This window comes from Lucilia cuprina, chromosome 4, assembly GCF_022045245.1.
Source record: "Lucilia cuprina isolate Lc7/37 chromosome 4, ASM2204524v1, whole genome shotgun sequence".
Taxonomy (NCBI): Eukaryota; Metazoa; Arthropoda; class Insecta; order Diptera; family Calliphoridae; genus Lucilia; species Lucilia cuprina.
The window spans coordinates 97,572,383-97,596,247 of record NC_060952.1 but is presented as its reverse complement, the minus strand read 5'-3'; the positions used below and the strand labels follow the sequence as shown (position 1 = coordinate 97,596,247).

Here is a 23,865-nt window from a genome sequence, read left to right as displayed (position 1 = left end):
CCGTTCATTTGACTATCGATATCGATACGGCAGCTTTTATTTACTTGTACAAAACGCCCATCACTAGGTAACCCTGGAGCTGGAAAATACAACTCTGTAATAAAATGCCACAACATTTCAAATTTTTTCCTACTCCTCCTTTTTGTTGTGTTGTATATAACTTTGATTGTTGACCAGAAAAACTTCCAAAAATCCTTTAAAAGTACAAAAAATTAAATGCAAAACCTTAAGAAATGTCGGTAAATATCACAGTTAATGGAAAATTTGCCAATCATTGTCGTCCCTACTCCCTTCTGGACGATCCACAAGAAATTAGGAAGGCAGAGGAAAAAGAAAGAAGAAAGTTGCGTCTTTTGCAGGTTCAAGTCAAATATCTAAATACTTAGGAAGTTTTATTAAATTATAATTATTTCAAAGGTACGCGAGGAATCCAAGAAATTGGCCAAAAAGATACGTGATGAAGTCAACGAGGAGAAAAAGCGAGAATTGCAAAAATTACAGGCTATTAAGGAAAAAGAACTGGAATGTTGGCGCCAGCATGCTTTACAGCGTAAAGGTGAGGAGTACCGTGAAGCTATATTTCAAATTGGTACAGCTCATCATGCGGCCAAAAGAGAAAATGAACAAAGAGCTGATAAGCAAAAACAGCAAGGCACTTATAAGGATTTTAGAAAACAAATGGCCGCTAGAAAATCCCAACCAGGAAAAGTACAATTTAGTTGCCAAAAATCATGTATATGCCAACAAACGCATATTGCCAACAAACAATTTAAATGTACTTGCACCCAAACAGATGAAAACCATATAAGCGATGAGACTCACAAACGTAAAAGAGATTTAAGTTTTTCTTCCAGTGAATCGGAATGTGAAGATGAAGGCTATAAGGAACTAACTACTTTACCTCAAACATCATTTTCATTAAGTTCGACCTGTGATAGTACATCATCATCCCTAAGTAATACTCAAGCTACTCAAACTTCCATGTTTGTTCCTACAAAAAATAAATATTTAATTAAGACCCCAGCAGTATATTTAGATGTTGAAGTAGGCACCGATGATTCGGTTACTATAAGTGCTCCAACCGAAATGAAAGATAAGCATGCCGAATATAATAGACAATTTAGTAGTGTAATAAGAGTAAGTCCACGCAAGGGACACAAAGAAAAGGAAAATACCTGTGAAAATCCTTCTTTGCAACAATCAACAACTAACACTTTGTCTAGTGAATCAACAGCAAAGCAAGTGGATGTTAATAAAACTGTACAAGAAAGAGCTCAATTAAATAAAGCTACTGCATCAAAAGAGAAACGTTTTACCATCATTTCAGATCTAGTTAAAAAGCAACAGACAAATGAACCTTCAACAACAGATTTAAATCAAGGAACAGCATGTCCTCCTGTTTCACGGGCAACGTCTGCATCGGTAACTCCTCATTTATCACCGAAAAAACAAATAAGAGAAGTTTCCCAACGACAACCAATAGTACGACCTCAACCCCTGTCACCACGTAAAGCTAGTGCTACTTCAAAGTCTTCTAGAACTATAACTGATCATACACAACCGGCTACCTCTTTCACAGCAACGACTAAAAGCAATACTGCCATTGCAAGTGGCAGCAGTAGTTCCGGACGTGTGCAATTTTATGATTACAATAGTAAATTGGCAAAAGAGCGAGATCAGGCTCCAGCGTCAGTAAGTGTACAAAGACAACGAGATCAAACTCAACCCACAGCAATGGAACAAGCTGAACTGGAAAAGCAGAGAGAAAGAGAAAGACAGTTGGAGGCTTTGAAAAGATGGTAAGTAAAAAGAGAAGTAGTTGTAATTGATAGGTATTTAAAATTATTTGTTTTTCTAAAAACTAATATGAATCTTCTAAACAGCCAACAAATGGAAGAACGAGGTCAGAAAGCCTTGGAGCGTGAACAAGTAAGACGTGATTGCAATGAGTTGACGGAAAAATTAGAGGCTCTTACACGAGAATATCCCAATCAAGTGCCGACAAATGTAATAACTCGTAAACTAAATCTAATTATTTAAGATTATAAACATTTTATTCCTCTAAACTTACAGGAAAATCAATTGCATTTATTCGCTGATAAACAATTACGTAAAGAAGGTAAAATGAATATGGCAGTGGAAAAGTTACTGCAAAGACCTACAATAATAACATGTTCTGAACTAAATAATCCTGAACAAAATATTAACAAACCTAAATCAACTGCCACAGCAAATAAAGTGGTCAATGAATTAAATGTAGCTGCTCTTAACCATAAACATTTGCCGACAGATGATGTTTCCAGTGACAGTTGTTGCTCTATACTCTTGGGCTATGTAGATGATCAAAGTAGACTTGTTAAGCAGGATTTACAAAGCAATGAAGCTACACAAAGTGAAACTAAACAAAAAAGGCTACAAAATCTTTTAAAACGTTTAGATCAACTTCGCACTTCTTTGGTGGAAGAATTAAAAAATGAAAGTGAATCTAAAAAGTTAAGAAAGCAAGACGATAAAGCTAAACTTTCCTCGAAAGAGGAAAATCTTAGACAAGTTATCGATAGTATAAGTGAAATGCGTAAAGAGAGGGAACAGTTATTGACAAATGAAAAAGTTTCAGAAAGGAAACCTTTAAAAACAAGAGAAAAGGAATTACAAGCTAAAGAAGCCATATTAGAGCAGAAAGTAAGAGAGTTTTATGAATTACAAAAGCAACAAAATAAGTTAAATAATAACGACAATAAAAAAGATATAAAACGTGTTAAAAGTAAAGAAGAAAAGGAAGAAAACTCCTCTTCTTCGACTAAAGATAAAAGTGAAAATTCCCAAGAAAGTTCTAATAATAAAGAAAATGTTATATGTACTTCAGGAGAAAATCCTTTGGAAATTATTATAACCGTAAAAGGTGAAACTAAATGTGTTAAAATACCACAAAAACCTAAAAGAAAACTTTTAGCGAAGAAAAGTCCTAGCAAATTGTCCACTTTAATAAGAAGTCCTCAAACCAAAAAACATACTCCTAAAAAGAAAACTCCCTTAGCAAAGCCTTTAGGAGGGCAAGGAGTTTTAAGAAGACAAAATTCTTATGATTCTAATTCAACTTCTTATATGAGTTTACCATCAGAAATGCCCAACAAAATAGATGATTTAACTAAAGAAATAGCTAAAGAAAGACAAAAAACGAAAACGGCTAAAGAACTTCAAAAAAAGCAACCAACTGCTAGTCAGGATAAGACGGTAGAATCTGAAATTTCTTTAGAACCCTTTGATACGCCCAGATCTAATCAACCAGTAAGAATAAATCCCTTAATAGCTCAATATGTACAACGTTTACTGGGCATGTCGCGTAATGCAGTTGAAAAATTGGGTGTAAGCTCCTCAGAAATTGAAACTCCCGCTTCTAGCATTATTAATACAACAGGAAATATTACCAATTCTGATACCTTAATATCAGACGAGCGTCTTATTAGCATACACAATTTCATGGAAGAAAATAGAAGTTTTATTAAAGATCTCGAACAATCTATGAGAACACAAAATAATGTTTCTCTAGAGAATAGCATGAGAATGTTTGATGATATATGGCGTAAAAGATTGAAAGGTCAAAGTTCTGATAATAAAAATAAGAAAACTCAAGATAAAACCGAATGTAAAGAAAAAACAAAAACCGATAAATTGGCTAAAGACAGTAAAATTGAAGAAAAAACTAAAAAGTCTACAAAAGATAATATTAATCAGCAAAAAGGAAAATCTTTAGCCAGCAATAACAAAACTGTTGGCAGCAAATTATCATCTGAAAATTTGCTTAAAGATTTGGCTAAAAGTCTCTCTTCTCACTACTCAAGTGATGATAAAGAATCTTTGAAATCTTTGAAACTTCCACAGCGTTCCATACAAAAATCAGATAAAGCTATTGATGCTAGACTCTCAGCAGATTCCAGTAAAAATGAACCGGATTCCCAAATTGCTCGTTATGCTAAACTTACGGAAAATTGTACTCATCGTATAGCCGAATTAACGGAATTGATTAATCGTGTACGTGAAGAAAAACAGCGACTGTTAGAAGTCACCCTAAGTTCGGTCAGTGACAATGGTAGACAATCTACCGAATATCTTGAACTACCAGAAGGAAAATCTAGTACACGACAGGATCAAGAGGATCTAACCCGCGTTAGTTCCAGCTCTGAAGAGACCACACATAATAAGCAATCCCAAAGTTCGGATACTTTACATGAAATGCCGAAATTAACATCAGCCGATAAGAACAAACAAATCACGGCCAGTCGTGATAGTGGCATAGCCGAATCACGTCCCATTACAGCACTAGAGAATCGTATCGATCAGGAACCCATTTCACAAACATCTTCTGAAAGTACTATGCCACAACCTGTACGTAAATTGAAACCACCACCCACACTCAAACGTTTTAGTCCCCAATTGCCGGAGGAGGAATTAGCACATGAGTTATCTACCATTTTAGAGGTAGATACACCGGCTACATCACGTATCAATACAGCTGCTGGGCAATCGACAACTGATGATCGTGAAAATGCCTCGGATACAGCTTCTCAGCAGCCAGTAAAGTTTCCTACATTTGAACAATATATAAAGCAATTGGATTTGGATATAACTCAACTAAATCCGGAACAAAGTGTACTTTTACAACAGGAATTTACCACATTTTTGGAATGCCTACAACCAAATCGTTCGCCAGCAAGTAAGTTATTTTTCTAGAAATTTTAAACTTCACTTTTAACATTTTTATTCCACTCAGATACTCCACAATATACCGAGTTTCCCTCTATTTCCGCCTACATACAACATTTAACCGAAACAGATCATAATCTAGGTGAAACAATGGAAGAATCTTTAGCTCAATTGCGCATAAGTGGCATAAATCCTCGCATTTTTCCGGCAGTACGTGAGTATATGAAAAGCAATGTCAACAAATCGTCTCCAGAACAAGAACAACTATTGGATACTGAAAGTTTAGAAAATATTACCGAAGAACCTACAAGAACCAACACAGATGATACAGCTTCGCTAGACATAGAAGCAGAACTGAAAAGAAGAAAAATTTTAAAAAATTCATTTCGTTACAGTGAAACCAAAAAACAACAAATATTTTCTTCTACTGCCCATAAGGATGCAGCCTTTTTTCAAGAGATTGTGGCCACAGAAAGTGGTGTAGATAAATTATCTACATCGGGCAACACCAGTGATTTATTAGATGCAGATTTAAAAAGAACGGTACAACAATGGCCCGGGGAAGTAAGAAGAAAATCAAAAGAGATAAAAATTTTAAGTAGTACCACAACATCAACAAATGCTTCTGCCGTAGCTAATTCCGCTTTAAGGGTAAGTTTTTTTTTTTTGCTGAAATTAAGATTTTTTTCAAATGTAATGTTTTAATGTCTTTCTTAAAGGCGGCCTCTTTAGATGACAGCTCTAAGGACACGGGTAAAGCTTTAAATTTGCGTGATTTTCTAACACGAGAACTTTTAAAACATGCTAATATAACCGGTTCCAGCAGTGATGAAACTTTAAGTAGTCATTTTATACATTCCCTTATTGGTTCTCTAACGCCTCGTACCCCGGGTGCTGCTAGTAAATCGGGTGCTATGACTTTAGATCGTCAAAAGACTTCGACTCCGGTACCTATGCAATCATCGCAAACACATTCCTCTACCAGCAGTCGTTCTAATGGTTCAAGTCAATTGTTTTCCGGAGAAAGTCATTTATCTTCGGTACATTATCAGGATCGTTCGGTACGTTTTTTTACAAGTGATGGTGATAAAGCTGATCAAAGTTCTGGATAACGTTGGTTGGGCTGGTAATGAGGATATTTGTTTGTTGGTAGCTGATTTTTTTTTTGTTTAAAAAATGTTATTAAGAATTAGTTGCACGGTAGTTGGTAAGCGAAGAGTTTTTTTTCTGTAGTTAAATGATTTGAGGCAAAAATTAACAGAAATAAGGTTCTTTTTTCAAATAGTACACTTTTTTCAACTGTACATAATGTTGTTCAAAACAGACTTTTTTGTTCAGTAAGAGATTGAGATTTTGTGACTAGAAAGATATTTTTGATAAAAAAACATTTTGAAAAGTTCTTTTTTTTAGGAATTTTTAAAATTGTATCTATTTTATTTTTCAAAAAATCCTTTTAATAGAGAAATATTGGGAAACTTCTTTTTTTTAATAAAGTTTTCAATCATTTCTCTTTTTTTAGAAAATTTTTTACTAAAATTTTCGATTTTTTTTTAAATTTACTTTTTTACTAAAATTTTCGAAAATTTCTTTAAAAAAAAACTTTTTTACTAAAATTTTCGGAAATTTCTTTTAAAAAATACTTTTTTACTAAAATTTTCGGAAATTTCTTCTTTTTATAGAAAACTTGAAGAATTTCTATTTTTTTAGAATATTTTAGGAAATTTCTCTTCTTTTAGATATTTTTCTTTAATTTCTCTTTTTTTTAAAAAATTATTGAAAATATCTCTTTTTAGAAAAACATGTAAAATTTCTCTTTTTTTAAGAAAAATTTCAGATATTTCTAATTTTTTTGAAAAAATATCGAAAATTTTTCTTTTTTATAGAAAACATTCGAGAAATTCTCTTTAAAAAATTTTTTCAAGAATTTTTTCCTTTTAAATTTTTTTTAGAATTTCTCTTTTTATTTTAAATATTTTCGAAAATCTCTCTTCTTTTAGATATTTTTTTGGAAATTTCTCTTTTTTTAGAAAATTTTCGAAAATTTCTCTTTTTTTTTGTAAAAAATTATTGGAAATATCCCTTTAAAAAAAAATTGAAGTTCATCTCTTATTAGAAAATTTCACATTTTTTTTAGAAAAATTTGAAAAGTTTGCATTATTTTAAGTAATTTTACGAAATGGCTTTCTTTATTTAATTTTTAAATTGTTTTTTTTAAAGAAAATTCTTTTTTTATAAAAAAAATTTTCAAAAAATATTTATTGAAATTTTTGGAAAATTCTCTCTCAAACAGAACATTGATCTTTTTATTAAAAAAATCTAAATCGGAAAAATCTATTTTAAATAAACAATATTATAAAATTCCTTTTAATTAAACAATTTTTAGAAAAATTTCATTCAAACAAAGCATTTTTCGTTAATTCACTTCCAAAAAGAGAAAATTTCCGAAAAATTCTTTTTTGAATAGAAATTCCTTTTAGAAAAATTCTCTTTCAAACAGTGAATTTTTGGTTATTTCACTCCCAAAAAGAGAAAAATTCCAAAAAATTCTCTTTCGAATAGAAATTCTTTTTAGAAAATTTCTCATTCAAACAAAGCATTTTTCGTTAATTCACTCCCAAAAAGAGACAATTTCCGAAAAATTCTCTTTTGAATATAAATATAAAACCAGAATGAGACAATTTCCGAAAAATTCTCTTACGAATAGAAATTTTTTTTGAAAAAATTCTTATTCAAATAGAAAAATTTCCAATAATTTCACTTTTACCCCCTTATTCATAAACAGCATTTTATTTTATAAAAGGTTTATAAAACAAAATTTCCATACGAAATTTGATTTAATAATCGTTTATAAAATAAAAATTTGTTTATGAATATGAGGGTTAAAGTAAAATTTTCGAAAAATTATATTTTTGGATACAATTTTGTAAAAAATTATTTAAGAAATTATTCAACATAATTCTGTATTTGAAAAAAATTTCGAAAAAAAATTATTTTTATTAAATTTTCGAAAATATTTAAAAATTTATTTATCTTTCAAGAAGATTTTTGTATATTTAAAAAAACGTATGATTCTTCTTTCAAATCTAATTCAGTCAGGACCCGCAGTTTTCTTTCAATCTCTCTTTGAGTATTGCAATTATATTTAAAAACTCTTTAAAATGCACTATATATTTTTAAATTGAATCATTAAACTTAATTAAGTTTTCAAACAAAAGTTTGAAGATTTTATTTTAAATATTTATTTGTTGATATTTGGTTTTAAATGATGATTAAACATCATCAATGATTGTATGAGTTTTCTTTTTTTTTAATTTAATTTTGAACACGTTATTTAGTAATAACATAAAACTTATTTCATAATTATTATACATTCCCTTATGTTTTGAACTTATTTTAAAAGCAAAAAAATACTAGTAAACAATTATAAACCAATTAAATTTAAAAATACAAATTAAAATGTTGTTGAAAGTGTTTTAACATTATAAGAATATTTGATAATGATGTTATAAAAAATAATATACATATAAAACTTTCTTTTAATTAATGATTGTTATAAAAATATTCTTGTTTGAACTATTACTTTATTTATTATTAGTATTATTATTAAAATGGACATTTTAGGCTAAGTACCAGTATAATAGTAAAATAAATTCGCCATGTATTTAATGAAGCTTTTTTTTCTTATAAAAACATCTTTGGAGTATAAATGCTTCTGATAAGTACTTATATGTATATTAAGTACTTTATGTTACTTATTTACTAAGTACTTTTATAAGCTTTACTGGCCATCTTTTTAAGATTTTCAGCTTCATTGCCGGTAGCTTCAACCATTTGTCTTAAAGCTCCACTGGGATTTTTTAACAATAAATGAGGCACATCAAATTCTCGAGCACAACCATTGTCCATTACCAATATACGATCTGAATCCATGACGGTTTGCAAACGATGGGCAACGGTAAGTACTGTGCAATGTTTAAATTTAACACGTATAGCTCGTTGTATAAGAGCATCAGTTCTGGAAAAGATATTTGGAATTAAGTAAAAAAAAATTTTATAAATAATTCTTAATTACTTACTGTGGATCTACATTGGCTGTAGCTTCATCTAAAACTAAAATTTTATTATTGCGCAAAACAGCTCTGGCCAAACAGATTAGCTGACGTTGACCCACACTGAAATTACTGCCACGTTCGGTAACCATGAAATCCAGACCGGGTATTGCAGATTTTAATTCCACCTAAAACAGAAATATTCACAAATAATTTTACTGCCTTAATACAAAAAGAAACAAAATTACTAACATCTTCTAAAGCTTTCCATATATCTGCATCGGAATACTTTTCAAAAGGATCCAAATTATAACGTATAGTAGCCGAAAACAATACCGGATCTTGAGGTATAATAGAAATCTTCGAACGTAAAGATTCTAAAGTAATATCACCCGTATCTATGCCATCTATGATAATACCACCCTCTATGTAAGCCAAACGGAAAAGTACACCAATTAAAGATGATTTACCAGCACCCGTACGACCAACAATGCCCACTTTCCAGGCAGGTTGTATGATAATGTTTAAATCTTTTAAAACAGGTTCACCATTGGGATCATAACGACAATACATGTGACGAAATTCGACAAGACCATGAGTAGGCCAATTTGAGGGAGGCAGTTTTGTTACAGTACTTTCCTGTTCCAGATCAGTGTATTGTAGTACACGTTCTACACTGGTCATTTGTTGTAGAGATTCAGCCACTTGACGTACACCATATTGAACCATACCGGTGAGAATCATGGCCTGTGATATAGCCAAACCCATGTTACCGCTATAGGTTTCTGTAAAGGAGTTTAATTGAATTATTTCTTAAAAAATTACAAATTTTCCAATACTTACGTCCACTTAAAAGTATAAAACTAAAAGTAACCGAGGTTAAGAAACAACAGCTAACACAATCTAACCACAAACCCAAAGCTGTATTCGAAGCCATGGTCAATTGCCAAACACTGCTGTGAACATCTTGTAAATTGTCAAATTCTTTGGCAACAGTATCCTGTAAATTACGAGATCTAATCGTGGCTATACCCGATAATGTGGCCGATAAATGAGAAAATACAGGACTACGACCTAGAGAAAAGGAAAGATGTTTAATTTATTTATATTATATATATCAAACATAACACTTACATATTCCCTCCAGACGTTTAAGATCTTGTGAAGGTCTTAAATACACCTTCAATATCAACATATCAATAATGGCCACTATGAATATGGCCAATAATAAAATGGGATTAACTATACATATCACAATTAGGATGCCAAACATAACCAATGCTATTTGTATGAAATCCATCATAGCTTTTGGTAAAAATTCATCTATGGCACCCATATCTTTCGAGAAACGATTCAATATACGACCCGAAGGATTTTGATCAAAGAAACGCATGGTGGCATTAAGTATCGAACAGAACATGCGATCATGCAGCACTTTGGAAGCATGCATGCAGATTTTAAAGAATAGAAAGCCACGGAAAGTAGTCATCTGAAAGTTTTTTAAAATAAATATTAAAGTTATTTCAATTTTAACAAATTTGCTATGAAATTTTTGAAAAAATTCTCTTTAAACTTACCACCACAACAGCAATTATTAAAGCTCCATAAATATAAAGACACTCATAGGTTGTCAGAACGGTGGGCTGGTTTGTGGAACGTAAATATTCCTGTTGCGTCCAGATATTAACAAAAAAGTCCGAACCACTGCACACAAGTTGTGATGTTATCATAACAAAGACCATAAAACAAAAACCCATAAGAGAACAACCAGCATTGAAATATTCCTTCCAAACTCTACCACTAACACCACCCTCAGCTTGCTCTTCGGCAGCTTCCTTGGTATCAACTACTTCACGATCTAAACTATCCTGCAGGGATAGAAAAAAAAACAATAAACAACATTTCTATTTGTATAAAACCAACAAACTTACAGATTTCCTTGAAAACGAGCTTGTACTTGATCTGCGTATGGGCTGATAACCAGCATCATATTGCCCATCCATAAAGGGTATATCATCATCATCTTCATACGTCATTTGATCTTCCGAAGCAGAACTGCTGTCTCCCTTTGTCAGTTTAGGACGATCCAGTAATTTGGCAAAATCCAATTCACTAGAAATCAAATCGTTGTATGTACCCTGCCGAGAAATTTTACCATTTTCCATAATAACAATCCAATCGGCTTCGGTTAGAAAGTGCACTTGATGGGTAACCAAAATACGTGTAGCCTTTTCACCGGCTAAACGTCCCTTAGGACCAATAACTTCATCAAATAAATGACGACCCACATGGGCATCTACCGCACTTAAGGGATCATCCAATAGATAAACAGATGCTGGTTTATAAATAGCACGAGCCAAACTAATGCGAGCTCTTTGACCACCCGATAAAGAAGCTCCTCTTTCGCCCACTATGGTTTTATCACCATTTTGTAATTGTTCAAAATCGGTGGATAAGGCACAACATCTAGTGACGTCTCTATAACGTTTGCGATCATAATTTTCGCCAAATAAAATGTTATTACGCACGGTACCGGTAAAAAGCCAAGGTTCTTGGGCCGCATAAGATAAATCACCCTGAACCACTACTTCACCATCTGTTATGGGAAGTTCTCCCAAAATAAGTTGTATTATAGAACTCTAAGGAAATAAATTATTAACATTTTCTATCAATCATATTTGTTCACCACATACCTTTCCCGCTCCCACTGGCCCTATAACAGCACACAGTTGTCCTTTGGGTATAACTAAATTAATATCCTCCAACGTTTTATTAGGCTTCGCAAGATCCCAATTTGCGCCCACCTGTTTAAGTACCACAGCTTCTTTATCGCCCTCATTATTACTTTTATACGTAATAGCAGCCGGTTTATCATCACAACCTTCCTGCTGCAGATATGTTTGTATACGTGTTAGTGATACTAAAGCTTCAGCACCAAATGACACAGCCAATGGATACCAAATGGCGGCCACCAATTGTAAGATATTGTAATAACCTGCTGCCGAAAATACTATATCGGCGGAAATCATGTTTCCCATAAGAACAGCAGCAGCAATGGTAATATATAGCGTAGAACGTTCTGTAAAGACCATGGTACTTAAATAGAAACCACGCAAATAGGAAGCATAACGAATCTGTTTGATTTCTTTACGTCGAGCCTCTTTCACAACATTCTGAAATGGTTTCTCCCAGGCATACATTTTTATAACCTGTATACCTTGCACCAGCTCATTCATTATGCCCACTCTAGCATCGGTTCGTTCGGCTATTTTCATGCGCAATTTAGAGGCCAATTTACTGAGACCTGTCTGAACGGGTATAGTTTTTAGCAGTAATCCCACTACACCTACCACTGCAGCCAGACCAATTTTAAGTGATATTAAATAACAAATAAGAACAGCCTGTAAAGGCATAATCCATATCCAGTGCACAAAAATGAAACCATAATCCAAACGATTGACATCATTAGATAACAGATTGATGAGATAACCAGCCGGCGTTTGACCAGCAGCTTTCATGGAAAGACTGATTGTCTGTAGAACAATATTTTTAATTTATTATAAGCATTTTCTTGAAAATATGTATTTTTTTATCCAACCTTGCGATATATTAACGAACAACAGGCAATGCGCATGCGTGCACCCATTAATCTTTGCCTTAAATCCACATGATGTATTAGAAAACATCCCAGCAGTGTGGATAACACTAATATAGCACCCAAAGAGTTAACATCGTACCATATAGCTTGTATGCCATCTGTAAAACCTTCAGCAAATGTCTGATTACTAACTGGACCCAAAGTATTGCCGATTTCACTATTCGAAGGTTTTCCATTGATATCTAAAGCATTTAAACTGTCTAAGAATAGAAAAAAGGTAAAGATTTATTAAATTGTTTAATTTAATTGGTTTTTAAATAATTTCGAAATCGGAAAGATATTATTTTAATGCAGATTTTAAGATATTTTCAAATATTTGAAATTAATTTCGAAAGTTCGAAGTTGTGTTCGCTTAAAAATGTAAAAAGTATCTCTAAGCCTTGAGAATTCTTAAAAATGTAGTTTTACTTTAATTTGGGTCCCAATTTCTAACTTTAAAATTTTAAAATATTTGCGAATTTTAATATTTTTAATATTTATCAGTGTAGTTTAAAATTTCAAATTTTTGAAATTTCGAAATTAATTTCGAAAACTCGGACTTGATTTTAAACTATTTTTATAACTTTTAAAATTACGTCGAAAAGAAAAGGATTTAAAAAATATTTTGTTTCGTTTTATTTGAGTCCATTCTATTAAATGCATCAATTTTGAATAAAAATTTAGTTAAAAACGTAAATTTTTCATAAATTTTTAAGATATTTAAGAATATTCCAAAATTCGAATTTTCAAATTTTTTTTTAAAACTTTTAAAAATTTATATATTTCATCATAAGGATGCTTAAAAATATAATATTTGTTCAATTATTTATCAAGATTAAAAAAAATCATGTAGTTATACCTTACGGCTTCAGGAGAAGTGGAAGAGGAAGAGATATCTGCTATAAAACGAGTCGCCAATTGGCTGAGATATGAACAAATATCGGGTGATATATGCGGAAAGCAAAGCTGCGATAGGTTAACCGAACGATGCCGGGTATCCTTCAGTGTGTTAGCGAGACATTCTACAAAAACGCAAATATGGGTCCTTGGACATAGTAATTATAAGGGAAACTGGGGGGTTACTTTGTAACTTGATTCGAATGAAAAACATTTCGAATTTGTATGTTACATACATTTCAAAAACTTTTTCTTTCGAATCGAAATACGGAGTAACCCCCCTGTATAGCTGACGAACATGCCAGGGATGGTGCGATAAGAGGGGAATACGAAATCGACGCATTTACTGATATCTCTAAAGGTTCAAATCAGATGGTTCAGGAAAACCACCTGCCTCAATATGAGGTCAATTTGGCCTCTATACGATGCTCCCAAATCAAGGTTACTATAAAGCTTTCGCAGGGAACAGATAAGAATTCTGGTATCAGTCCTATTGACAGTGGCGCTAGGAGAATGGGTCTCGAATATAACGACTCTATAGTAGTTGTAATAATGAGGAGGAAGAATAAACAATACCTCACAATGCTTTGGCATTGCTGCTTTATCTTGTATGGATGAGCTATCTGAGATATGCCTAAAGAATATTCTAAATTCTGTAAATCAGATATTTTAAATCTTGAAGTAGAGAGTAAGAATCAAATGAACTCGTACCAGCACTAGAGTAACACAACGGGACTGCAATTAGGAGGAACCATGAGAGCCACTCATGATTGATTGAGTATCTACCCTCCTTATCTATACCTTACACCACTACAGAGGAGAGGGCATTATACCTTTGTGGTGAATCACTTTCATAGTCGATAGCTGATCTATGTAAACCTAGTGCGCAAGGTAATGATTTGGACCTAACGTTTTTGGCCTATAGACAAAGTCTTTTGTCGTTCTATTATTTCAATGGAATTGGGCCTTTTACGCCATAATTACGTCAAATATTCTACTATCACAAATAAATAACACTGGCTTAGCCCGCCTTAAACCCACTTGTGTCCTAATAAAATTCTGCACAACTAACTGACAAAAATAGAAAGAATTGCTTTGTTTAAACAAAATAAACTTTTTGCTGATTTACAGAAAACTAACGAGTTTTCAATTTAAATGTAAATAAAACCACTTCTCATTAAAATAAACATTTGTTTAAAACAAATTTTGCTTACTTTTCTTTAAACGCTAGAAATTTTTCAAATCTCAAATTGCAAGTTGGCAAATTTATTGGATTTATAGATTTTTAATATTATAGAAGAGCATTGTTATATGATATTTTGAAAAAACTGTTTAATTTGTAGCCAAGCCTTAAAATATTTAATAATCTTTGTTTTTTTTTAATAGAGCAGTCTTTGTTCTGTGGTTAGATTAATCCATAAAATGTTTAGTTTTAAACAAATAAATAGTATACAATAAAACTAGTGCACATAGTATTAATGTATTTTTAGAATGGGAATACTTATGAAATGTAACAATTAAAGCAATGAAATTAAAGCAATGAACTTATGAAATGTAACAATTAAAGCAATAATTTGAAGTGTTTGAGGACTTTTCTTTGGTTAGCTGATAATTAAAGTACTAGTTTGGCGATTAAATTACAATTATAAATATTGTGCTAAAACACTTATGTTTATGTGAAAACAATAAACAAACACTAAATATTAAAAAAATTTTCCACCAAAACTTTAGCTATCTATTCGTATCTAAACAAAATCTTATTTAGTGGAAGAAAGAATTTATGTTATAAACGTCTTTGCTTAAGTTTTCGATAACAATAATATAGTAAATTAATAATTTCTTATCAACACCCTGATCACTATTATTATTAACACATTTTAAATGAACGTGTATTCAATTATTATGTTATTAAATCAACAAATATGTTTACGCTAGTTACTTACTGCCCTCATTGTTGTTATTAATTGAAATATCTCCAATAGAACGTGTACTACGATGCCCCGTCAAATTATCATAAGACAACTGTGTATCAAATGTATTGGTTATACTATTGATGGGCTTTTGAAATTGCAGCAATAATTGAGCCAAGACTGCGGGTATAAGAGATCTAGAATGTAAGAGAAGATAAAATAAATAAATAAACAATTAATAAAAACAAAATTTTGAAATTCTACTCACTTGATGACAATATAAATAAGACTTATTAAACCATCAACAATAGCTGAACGCCAAAAGGTCTTAAGTATAGCATTACGCAATAGAGGCTGACGATTTTTAGAGCGTGCATTTTCTACTTCTTTATACCAGTGTCTGTAAAAGGAAAATTAAAGTAAAAGTTAAAGTTAAAGGAATTTGTCATTTAATCTAAAAAGTTATAAATCAGGTTTGGAGGTTAATGATTACATTACATTTAAAGTAATTGTAATTGAAATTTTGCCAATTACAATTACTTTTAATTGTTAAAACCCAGCAAAAAAAAGAACTTCCAAAGAAGCGAAAAAGTAGTAGAATTTACTACATGGAAGTAATAAAAAAGACCTGAAGAAGTTATGATTTCAACACAGGCTTGTCATAGTAGGGAGGTCCTTTTTGATTTGATTCCAACTTCACTACATCAGAAGTCATTGCCAGGAAGAAATTTTTATTTTCTTTTTTTAGAAGTTATTAGGAAGGGAATTTTTAGTTTTATAGAATACAACTAATTTGACTCAAATAATATTAACATAAATAAATGAATCAATCAATTTAACAATTCAAATTAATCAATTAACTTCAAAATAAAATTGGTTGAAATCAGAACAAATATACCTTAAATTAAACAAAAACAAAATTGGATTCTTTTAGCTTCTTTGGACGTCAGTTAACATCACTTCCACAGAAGTTAAAAAATTTACTTTGGGCGGGTTTTTCAGATAAAGATAATAATCTACACTCTTTGTTTAAACCTAGTTTAATATATGTTTTGTGTTTTTCAGTAAACAGTAACGTTACGTATTATCTTAGTTTAACTGAGTATTATTGGCCAATTAAACTTAAATTATAAGTGAGAAACACAATTAACAAAAACAATAAAAACAATGACTTCGGAAGAACAAAAACTTAATATTTTAAGTAAATTGCAATTTTCTGATTTGTTTTGTTTTATTTATTATTGTTTTAAATGTTTATTTAACATTTTTCCAAAATTTTTCATTTTACAAAAGTATTATTTGCAAAAAAAAAACAGCTGTTTTCATTGTTTATGTTTTGGAGTGAAAGATTGGCAATACTAATAAAGTTAACTGAACTTAAATTCATAACTGAAAAACACAATCTTTGGTTAAAGTCCGCCTAAATTTGTTCCGAGTTTAATCTAACAGCAAGTTAAGTCTAGTTTAACTGAGTAGTAAGAAACACGCCCTTAGTGCTACTTTTGAAGTGGTGATAAATGTTATTCATTTGGAAGTACTTCGTTTTATTTTTGCTGGGAAGTTAATGGAATTATTCATTTAACCCAAGATGTTATAAATCAGACTTGGAGGGTAATGATTACATTACATTTAAAGTAATTGCTTGGTCAATTACAATTACTTTTAATTGTAATTGAAGTTTTACCACTTTCAACTATTTGTAATTGAAGTTTTTCAAATTACAGGTAATTTTAATTGGTTATTGGTCAATTGCAAATTACAAGTAAATGTAAATTTTAAAAACTTTATTTAAAATTGCAAGTAATTGTAATTGATCATGTAATAAATTACTTTGTGTAATCATTATCTTCCTTTCCTGTTATAAATTTACCTTTCTAATTCATCTCCCAGCTCCTCGGAATAATCTTCGGGTAAACATTTTGTTAAATCTTCCGTATTAAGACCCTTACGTGAACCTTTATACAATAAAGGTATAGACCAACCAAAAATTAATTGTGACAATATATTAGCATATCTGCGTGGATTTTCTTTTTGTGGTTTCTGTGAGCTATCCATAATGTTTTAAATTCTAAAAAGCTATTAAAAATAAAGATAAAATTATATAAATATATGTATTAATTAAAAGTTTATCATATCTAACTGACAATCCTTTATTATTTGCCAGATAAACAACAAACTTCGCTGTACATAATTGAGAATAAATATTAGTTTATGACACAGATAACAATGTTTATAATTATATAGCGATTTATTTATTTGCCTTTTGTTAATCCGCTGGTTATGTTAATGTTAGTCAATTCCTAGACATCTTGTAAATAAAATATGCCATATAATAAGTAATATGTAAAATAAAAAGCTTTAATCTAATGCAATCCAAATAATTTAATATACAAATACAAACAAATTTTATATTCTTATCACCAAAATGAGTAAATTTTTTTGTTTTCTGTTTACAGTACAACGCTCCATTACATTTCATCAAATCATCGCAACTCATAAAAGCGTGGTCTGCAAAGACCTTGTATTTTAACCTAAATTGCAACGAGCACGAATCATTTTACAAAAAAAAAAAAATCTTAAAATTTAACAATAATTTTATTTGATTTATAATTGTCACAAAAGTACTTCTTTGTTATTGCGTTTAATTTAAATTATGTTACAATAGGCATATCTCCTCTTTTCATTTAAATATTTGGTTTATGTCCTCTTTTGTTAGCTTATTTTAAACATAAGAATTAAAGTCATTGTACTTTGAGTGCAATTTACGTATAACTTGACAAATCAAACAAGTATTTTTTTGTTTAGATAAGAATTTTAATTATATTTAATTATTTGGCAAATCATAAACAATTATAAATGAAAAGTCAATAACTTTATCGTTTTTTTTTTCTTTTTTTTTTGACAAAAACCACAGACAGTGTTATTAATAGGTTAAATAATATTTATAAAATATATAAAACAAGTAGAAAAGTATAGTCGGGCATGGTCGACCATATAATAACCTACACCATGAGTATATTTTTAAAATTTTTATTTTTATAAAGAAACTTTTATGTTAAATATTACCATAATTCCAAAATATTTAAGCAATTTATTGATAAAAAAAACTAAAATTTCTAAATGTGGTTTTATAAAGGTCAAATATGGGCCGGTCCTCGTTAAATTTGGGAAAAGGGTTACAAGTCAATTTTAGACGTTTAAGACATTGTTTTGAAGGGGGGTTTGTATGGTGGCTAGGGGCAAATAAGGGCCGATCCTTACGAAAATCTGCAGTGTCATTTATACTTATATAAAACTTATTTGTGCCAATTTTTAGAGAGATAGTAGAATATTTGACGTAATTATGGCATAAAAAGTTCAAATCGGGAGGTACCTACGGTTGTATGGGGGGTGAAATAATGGACCGATTTCAACCATTTTCAATAGGCTTCGTCCCTGTGCCAAAAAACATGCTTGGTCCAATTTTCATCAAATTATCTTGAAAATTGCTGCCTGTACCTTGCGCACAAGGTTTACATGGACAGCCAGCCAGCCGGACGGACGGACATGTCTTAATCGACTCAAAAAATGATTCTGAATCGATCGGTATACTTTAAGGTGGGTATTGGACCAATATTTCTGTATGTTACAAACATCAGCACAAACGTATAATACCCTCCCGACTATAGTGGTGTAGGGTATAAAAATATTTACGATGTGTACAAAATGATCGTAATCTCAGACTAAATTATTATCAATCATTTTTTATGTGTTTCCACCTGTTTTTCTTTGGAATTTTAAAAGAAACAAGTACTCTTTTACGAGTAAATTTTACTGTAATTTCAGTTTAATTCCATTATATATAATGTGTAAATATTTCTGTGACGTAATTAAATTTCTAAAAAGAAAAATTAACAGGGAACTTAAAATTTTAAGGTCTTATTCATAAACTTTTATCAAAGGTTTATAAATCATTTTTTCATACAAAATTTATTCTATAAACCTTTTATAAACCTTTATGAATAAGACAGTTAAACTATTTAAGCTTCTTTCTTTAAATTTCAAAATTTTTATAAATAATTTAATTAATATAAGGAAATGTTAAAATATTTTTCTCTTTGTACCTTCGATGGTTTAAGGGTTAGTGTTCTAGATTGTTAGACCCAAGGTCGAGAGTTCATATCGCAGCAGAAACACTAATAAAGGAGCAAACAACAGGCATATTGAAGGTCTAGTTGTACATATTCCGATTTTTTATAACATACATCCTCCTTTCAAACTTTTTACTTTTTTAATTTGGGAATTTTATCTTTTTATAAAAATTTTTCAAAACAGCTATTATTTAAATTTATATAGAAAAGAACTCTTTTTTTAATTTTAAAAATTTAAAAAAAATCTATTTTTTATATAAATTTATTAAAAAATTATTATTGTTTTAAAAAATTTTAATTTTTTACATAAAAACTAAGATAATGCTCGAAAAACTACTTTATACTAGATTTTTTTTTAAACAATCAGATTCGCATTATTATTATGATCGATTTTGTTTAAGCTTCACCCAATTACAAATTATGTAGTTATTGAAAAAACATAAATTACTTAAAAATTTCAATTCCACTTTAAAAACAAAAAGTGGAAAGAAGTTTTCGTTTTCATTTTCTGAAGAAACAAAAATACGCAAATAATTCTACTTCCGATCCTAATGAAATTCTATTACAAATCTAAATATTAGAAAATTCTGTCTCTTTGTAGAAAATTTTCAATCGGAGACCCAATAGTCCATTGTGAATCCCTTTAATAAAGAACAAGGAAAAAACAAAAGAAAACAGAAGAGAAGAGTGATGAGAAGAGTGAGATTTTTTCTCCAAAAAGAGAACAAAAAATGGAAGTGGTCATGGAAGGGAAATCCTAATTGTCTGTTATCTGATAATCCAAAAGATTCCCCTGATAAAGCCCACCCTGCTACGTTCCCTAGTTCATCGTGGAATCCTTTTCCTAGCCATTTCAGTCTTAGACTCTGTAATCTGGGACAGTGGCATAAAATATGCCCTACTGTCTACAGTTCTTCTTTGTCCTTGCACAACCTGCAAAAATCCTGTGTGCAGCCGACCCCATTACCCCTAAAGGCTCCAATTGAGCAGTGTCCGGCTATTATCCCTACTAAAATCCTTATACGCTATTTTAACCAAACACGAGGCCTTATTAAAATAACTCATACAATTCTCATTCGACAATGTCTAATTTTTATAGAAATAAACCAAAAATTTCTTAGTTACAGAAAAATTTCGAAATTTATATAGAAAAGTTTCAAAACCACTTCATTTTATAAATCATTTTCGAAAATTTCTCATTTTTATAGAAAATTTTAAAAATTCATTTTTATCAAAACATTTTTAAAATGTTTAATTTTTATAGAATGTTTCCTTAAATTTATGTTTTTTTATAGAAAATTTCTTCATTTTAAAAGGAAAATTCTTCGTTTTAAAAGGAAAATCGCAATTTTTTAAAGAAACTAAAATGTTTACTTTTTTAATGAGAATTCTTTATATAAAACTTATTATTTTTTTAAATCTCTTAGATTTTACAGAATATTTTAGAAAATTTACTATTATAGAAAAATGTCTCTTTATTATATATAATATATGAAAAATCTCTATTTCTTTAAACAATTATAGAAATCTTTTTTAAAATCTTTGGAAAATTAAAAAATATCTTTTAAAAATGTAGATAAATGATTTTGTAGAGAATTTTTAAAATTTTATATATTTTAATAGAACTTTTTGAAAAACTCTCTTTTTTTTCGGAGAAATTTCTATTTTATAGAAATTTTCCTCTTTATAGAAAATTTACCTTAACTGCAGATGCCCTATAATCTACATTAGGTCACCTTAATATTATGTACATTTTCTTTGTCACACATTCAGCTATCAATACTTATTTGTACAAGGTCAATAAATTAATCGGATTAATACTTTTCTGGGTTATCGTACTTCAACGTCATAAAGTTGTTCAATCTTATATTGTAAATTTACACACATATTTACCGTATATTTAGTAAGAATTAAGCATTTTGACATCATCAAATTGTTACCACCTTTGTTAGGATTACAAATAAGATAAGAAATATGCATTGCATTTTTTCCTCAAGTCTAGACATTGTTATGCAGTTTCAATTAGAAACAAAATCGTTTAGTCATCTTGCTGCACATGCAATGGGGGAATTGGTGTAAACACAAACTGTCAAATAGAAAACTTTAAATTGCTATCATTGGGAAATGTGATTCTGTGTGACATTTTTAAAAACCGTTTTAAACAGATTGCTTCAATACTAGGAACGAACGAATGTTAAATTAGCCGATAACAGCAAAACGTCAGTTACGTCGTTTCCTTATATACATATGTACATACATATAATGAATATTAGGATGTAAATTAATTATGGCCTTATCTAATCTTTCATTGTTTGTTATTAGCGGTTTTAAGTGTGAGGCTTTTTAATCTCAGCCACAAGGACTCCAGTTCTAATCTACTTTAGCCAATTAAAAAAACGCGTTAAACAAAATGTTCATCTAAAGTTTAAACACAATACGTCCTTACGAACGAATGAATTATTATTTCTGCAGCCGTACTTTTTACAATCCGATTGTACCAAATCTATTGTCCAACTCACAATCGATGTCGTATCGTTGTAGCGTTGTATAATATACAATATAAAACAAAAGCAACCTAATCCAACTTCTTTAATAAGTAAACAATTAATATTTGTATATAATATTAAGAAATTCATTATTCAATGTACTTGGTCATTGACTAGCCAATGGACTATTTTATAGAAAATACGGAAGACTTTTATACCAGTCCAAAAACTAATTCATAAAATAGTCTCTATGTACTAAATCCTAAAAGTACTTTAAAACTATAGATTAGTCATTAGACTAGACAACAAAAAATAATCCTAAAAAGTACTCTCTTTGTTAAATGTTGTCTGAGTTTAATATCTTTCAGGATTATTTTTAAATCCTATTCTGAAGTTTAGTAAAAAAAAATTGGTCGGTATATATTGGTACTTTGTGTTAAAAGTACTTTTTAATTATTATTTTAATAAGGGAATATGTATATTATAAAATTGTACAAAATTAGTCATTGGCATAACATTGTATCAATTGTGCCAACCCTGCCTCAGACTTAAAGCTGTGATACACAGTTGTCAGATCTTACAAAGAATTGCATGAACATAAAAATATTTCTGATGCAACATTGTCAGAGAAAGGATTACTGACGATGTTGCAAGACAAAATGTGAAAGTTGACAATGTGTTAAAACATTTTCTGCAAATTTTACTGCTAACGTTGTAAGATCTAACAATCGTGCATACATAGCTTAACAATTTTGTAAAAATTACATTAAACCTTTAGTTTAAATCTTTATTTAAGATTTTTGTCATTTCTTTAATATAATGATTTATACCTGTCATAACATTTTCTTTATTAATTTTACCTGTCTGCTGTTGCAACAGCTGTTCTAGTTTATTTTACTACATTTCTAATATATGAACTAAAAATTTAAAACAGTGGAAACAAAGTATAATAAAATGTTTTAATTTTTACTTTTTTCACGATATTTATGAAAAAATTGCAAAAGAAGTTCCTTAATATTTTTCATTAGTTAGACATTTTTGAACATTTTACTGACAACGTTGTAAGATCTGACAACCGTATATAACAGCTTTGAAACTTTTTTTCTGTGTAGAGAAAATTAAATTAAAAAGTAACCATAAATTCAATTTAAATAATAGTTTTTTTTCAGCACAAGCAAAAAAAACTTTTATTAATTTTAAATGTATTTGTTTGATAAATAAACAGCTGCAATAGTTTATCAGAATAAGTTTTTATTACTATTTACATACATACATATTTCGCGCCGTTTTTTCTAAACTCTTGACTGATTAATGAAAATGTCACAATTACAATTCTGTTAGGAATCGTTTCTTATCAAAAATTATAACTGTTTCTATACAACTTCTTTTATAGTTTACATTAATGTCAGCTACTTAGATATAAATTTAATAAACAAAAAAATTATAATAATGCAATTTTTATTATTATTTGTTTTTCTTCTTTAATACTCTTTTTTATACCAAAAAATATCTCTTTCATTCTCGCACACTTACAACTTAATGAACAAACACCAAACACAACAACTCTCGATTCAATACGATACGTAGCATTTATGTGACCGAATTTTTAACTCATATGTTGTTGTTTTTTTTTTATTCTTTATATTTTCTTGTTTTTTTCTTTTGTATAACTAAAATTGTGTAATGGAATTTCAAAGGAAAAACTTTTAATATGTAGATTCTAGTTAATTTAATAAAATAATAGTTTAACTAGTTAAATTGAATGTTGTATAAAACTTTTTGTTTTCAATTGATTTTTTTCTTTTCACATTTTTCTCTCGAAAACTACAATTATTTTCCTTTATCCGCCCAACAGGTTATTTTTATATTAAACACTATGACGAGAGTCAAGTCAACCAGTCACATTAATAATATTAATTACAAGCACGCTACTAATTTCTACCGCCAAATTCCCACCCAGCCAGCGAACACAACATTTTCCGTAAACACACCAGACGCAACTGATTTGCAAAACCAAAAAGTGTTGGTAATTTGTGTTTTATGATTTGTAAA

General features: G+C 30.0%; 2 protein-coding genes across 2 annotated transcripts; one reads left to right on the top strand and one right to left on the bottom strand.

Annotated features, from left to right (window-relative positions):
* Positions 1–130: 130 nt before the first annotated feature.
* LOC111676384 (myosin-11) lies at positions 131–6,171 on the top strand. The gene is made up of 6 exons (XM_046949741.1): positions 131–359; positions 418–1,799; positions 1,884–2,007; positions 2,074–4,714; positions 4,772–5,355; positions 5,424–6,171. The coding sequence occupies exons 1-6, from the start codon at positions 234–236 to the stop codon at positions 5,814–5,816; spliced, it is 5,250 nt and encodes a 1,749-aa protein (XP_046805697.1). The 5' UTR covers positions 131–233; the 3' UTR covers positions 5,817–6,171.
* Positions 6,172–7,985: 1,814 nt separating this feature from the next.
* Positions 7,986–23,827, bottom strand: LOC111676394 (ATP-binding cassette sub-family C member 4). The gene is made up of 13 exons (XM_023437312.2): positions 23,347–23,827; positions 17,068–17,273; positions 15,466–15,597; positions 15,231–15,394; positions 12,352–12,611; positions 11,447–12,286; positions 10,685–11,392; positions 10,331–10,621; positions 9,888–10,242; positions 9,597–9,827; positions 9,006–9,538; positions 8,781–8,941; positions 7,986–8,719 (listed from the first exon to the last, which is right to left on the bottom strand). Exons 2-13 carry the CDS (start codon positions 17,250–17,252, stop codon positions 8,464–8,466), a joined length of 4,116 nt encoding a protein of 1,371 aa, XP_023293080.2. The 5' UTR covers positions 17,253–17,273; positions 23,347–23,827; the 3' UTR covers positions 7,986–8,463.
* Positions 23,828–23,865: the final 38 nt, after the last annotated feature.

Excerpts from the sequence above, each read along its gene's own strand:
- LOC111676384 (XM_046949741.1), top strand. The coding sequence starts at position 234 with ATGTCGGTAAATATCACAGTTAATGGAAAATTTGCCAATCATTGTCGT. Across the intron at positions 2,008-2,073 it reads CCAATCAAGTGCCGACAAAT|GAAAATCAATTGCATTTATT; the intron begins GTAATAACTCGT and ends CTAAACTTACAG. Across the intron at positions 5,356-5,423 it reads TAGCTAATTCCGCTTTAAGG|GCGGCCTCTTTAGATGACAG; the intron begins GTAAGTTTTTTT and ends TCTTTCTTAAAG.
- LOC111676394 (XM_023437312.2), bottom strand. The coding sequence starts at position 17,252 with ATGGATAGCTCACAGAAACCACAAAAAGAAAATCCACGCAGATATGCT. Across the intron at positions 15,598-17,067 it reads CTGGGAGATGAATTAGAAAG|ACACTGGTATAAAGAAGTAG; the intron begins GTAAATTTATAA and ends TTCCTTTTACAG. Across the intron at positions 10,622-10,684 it reads GCTCGTTTTCAAGGAAATCT|GATAGTTTAGATCGTGAAGT; the intron begins GTAAGTTTGTTG and ends CTATCCCTGCAG.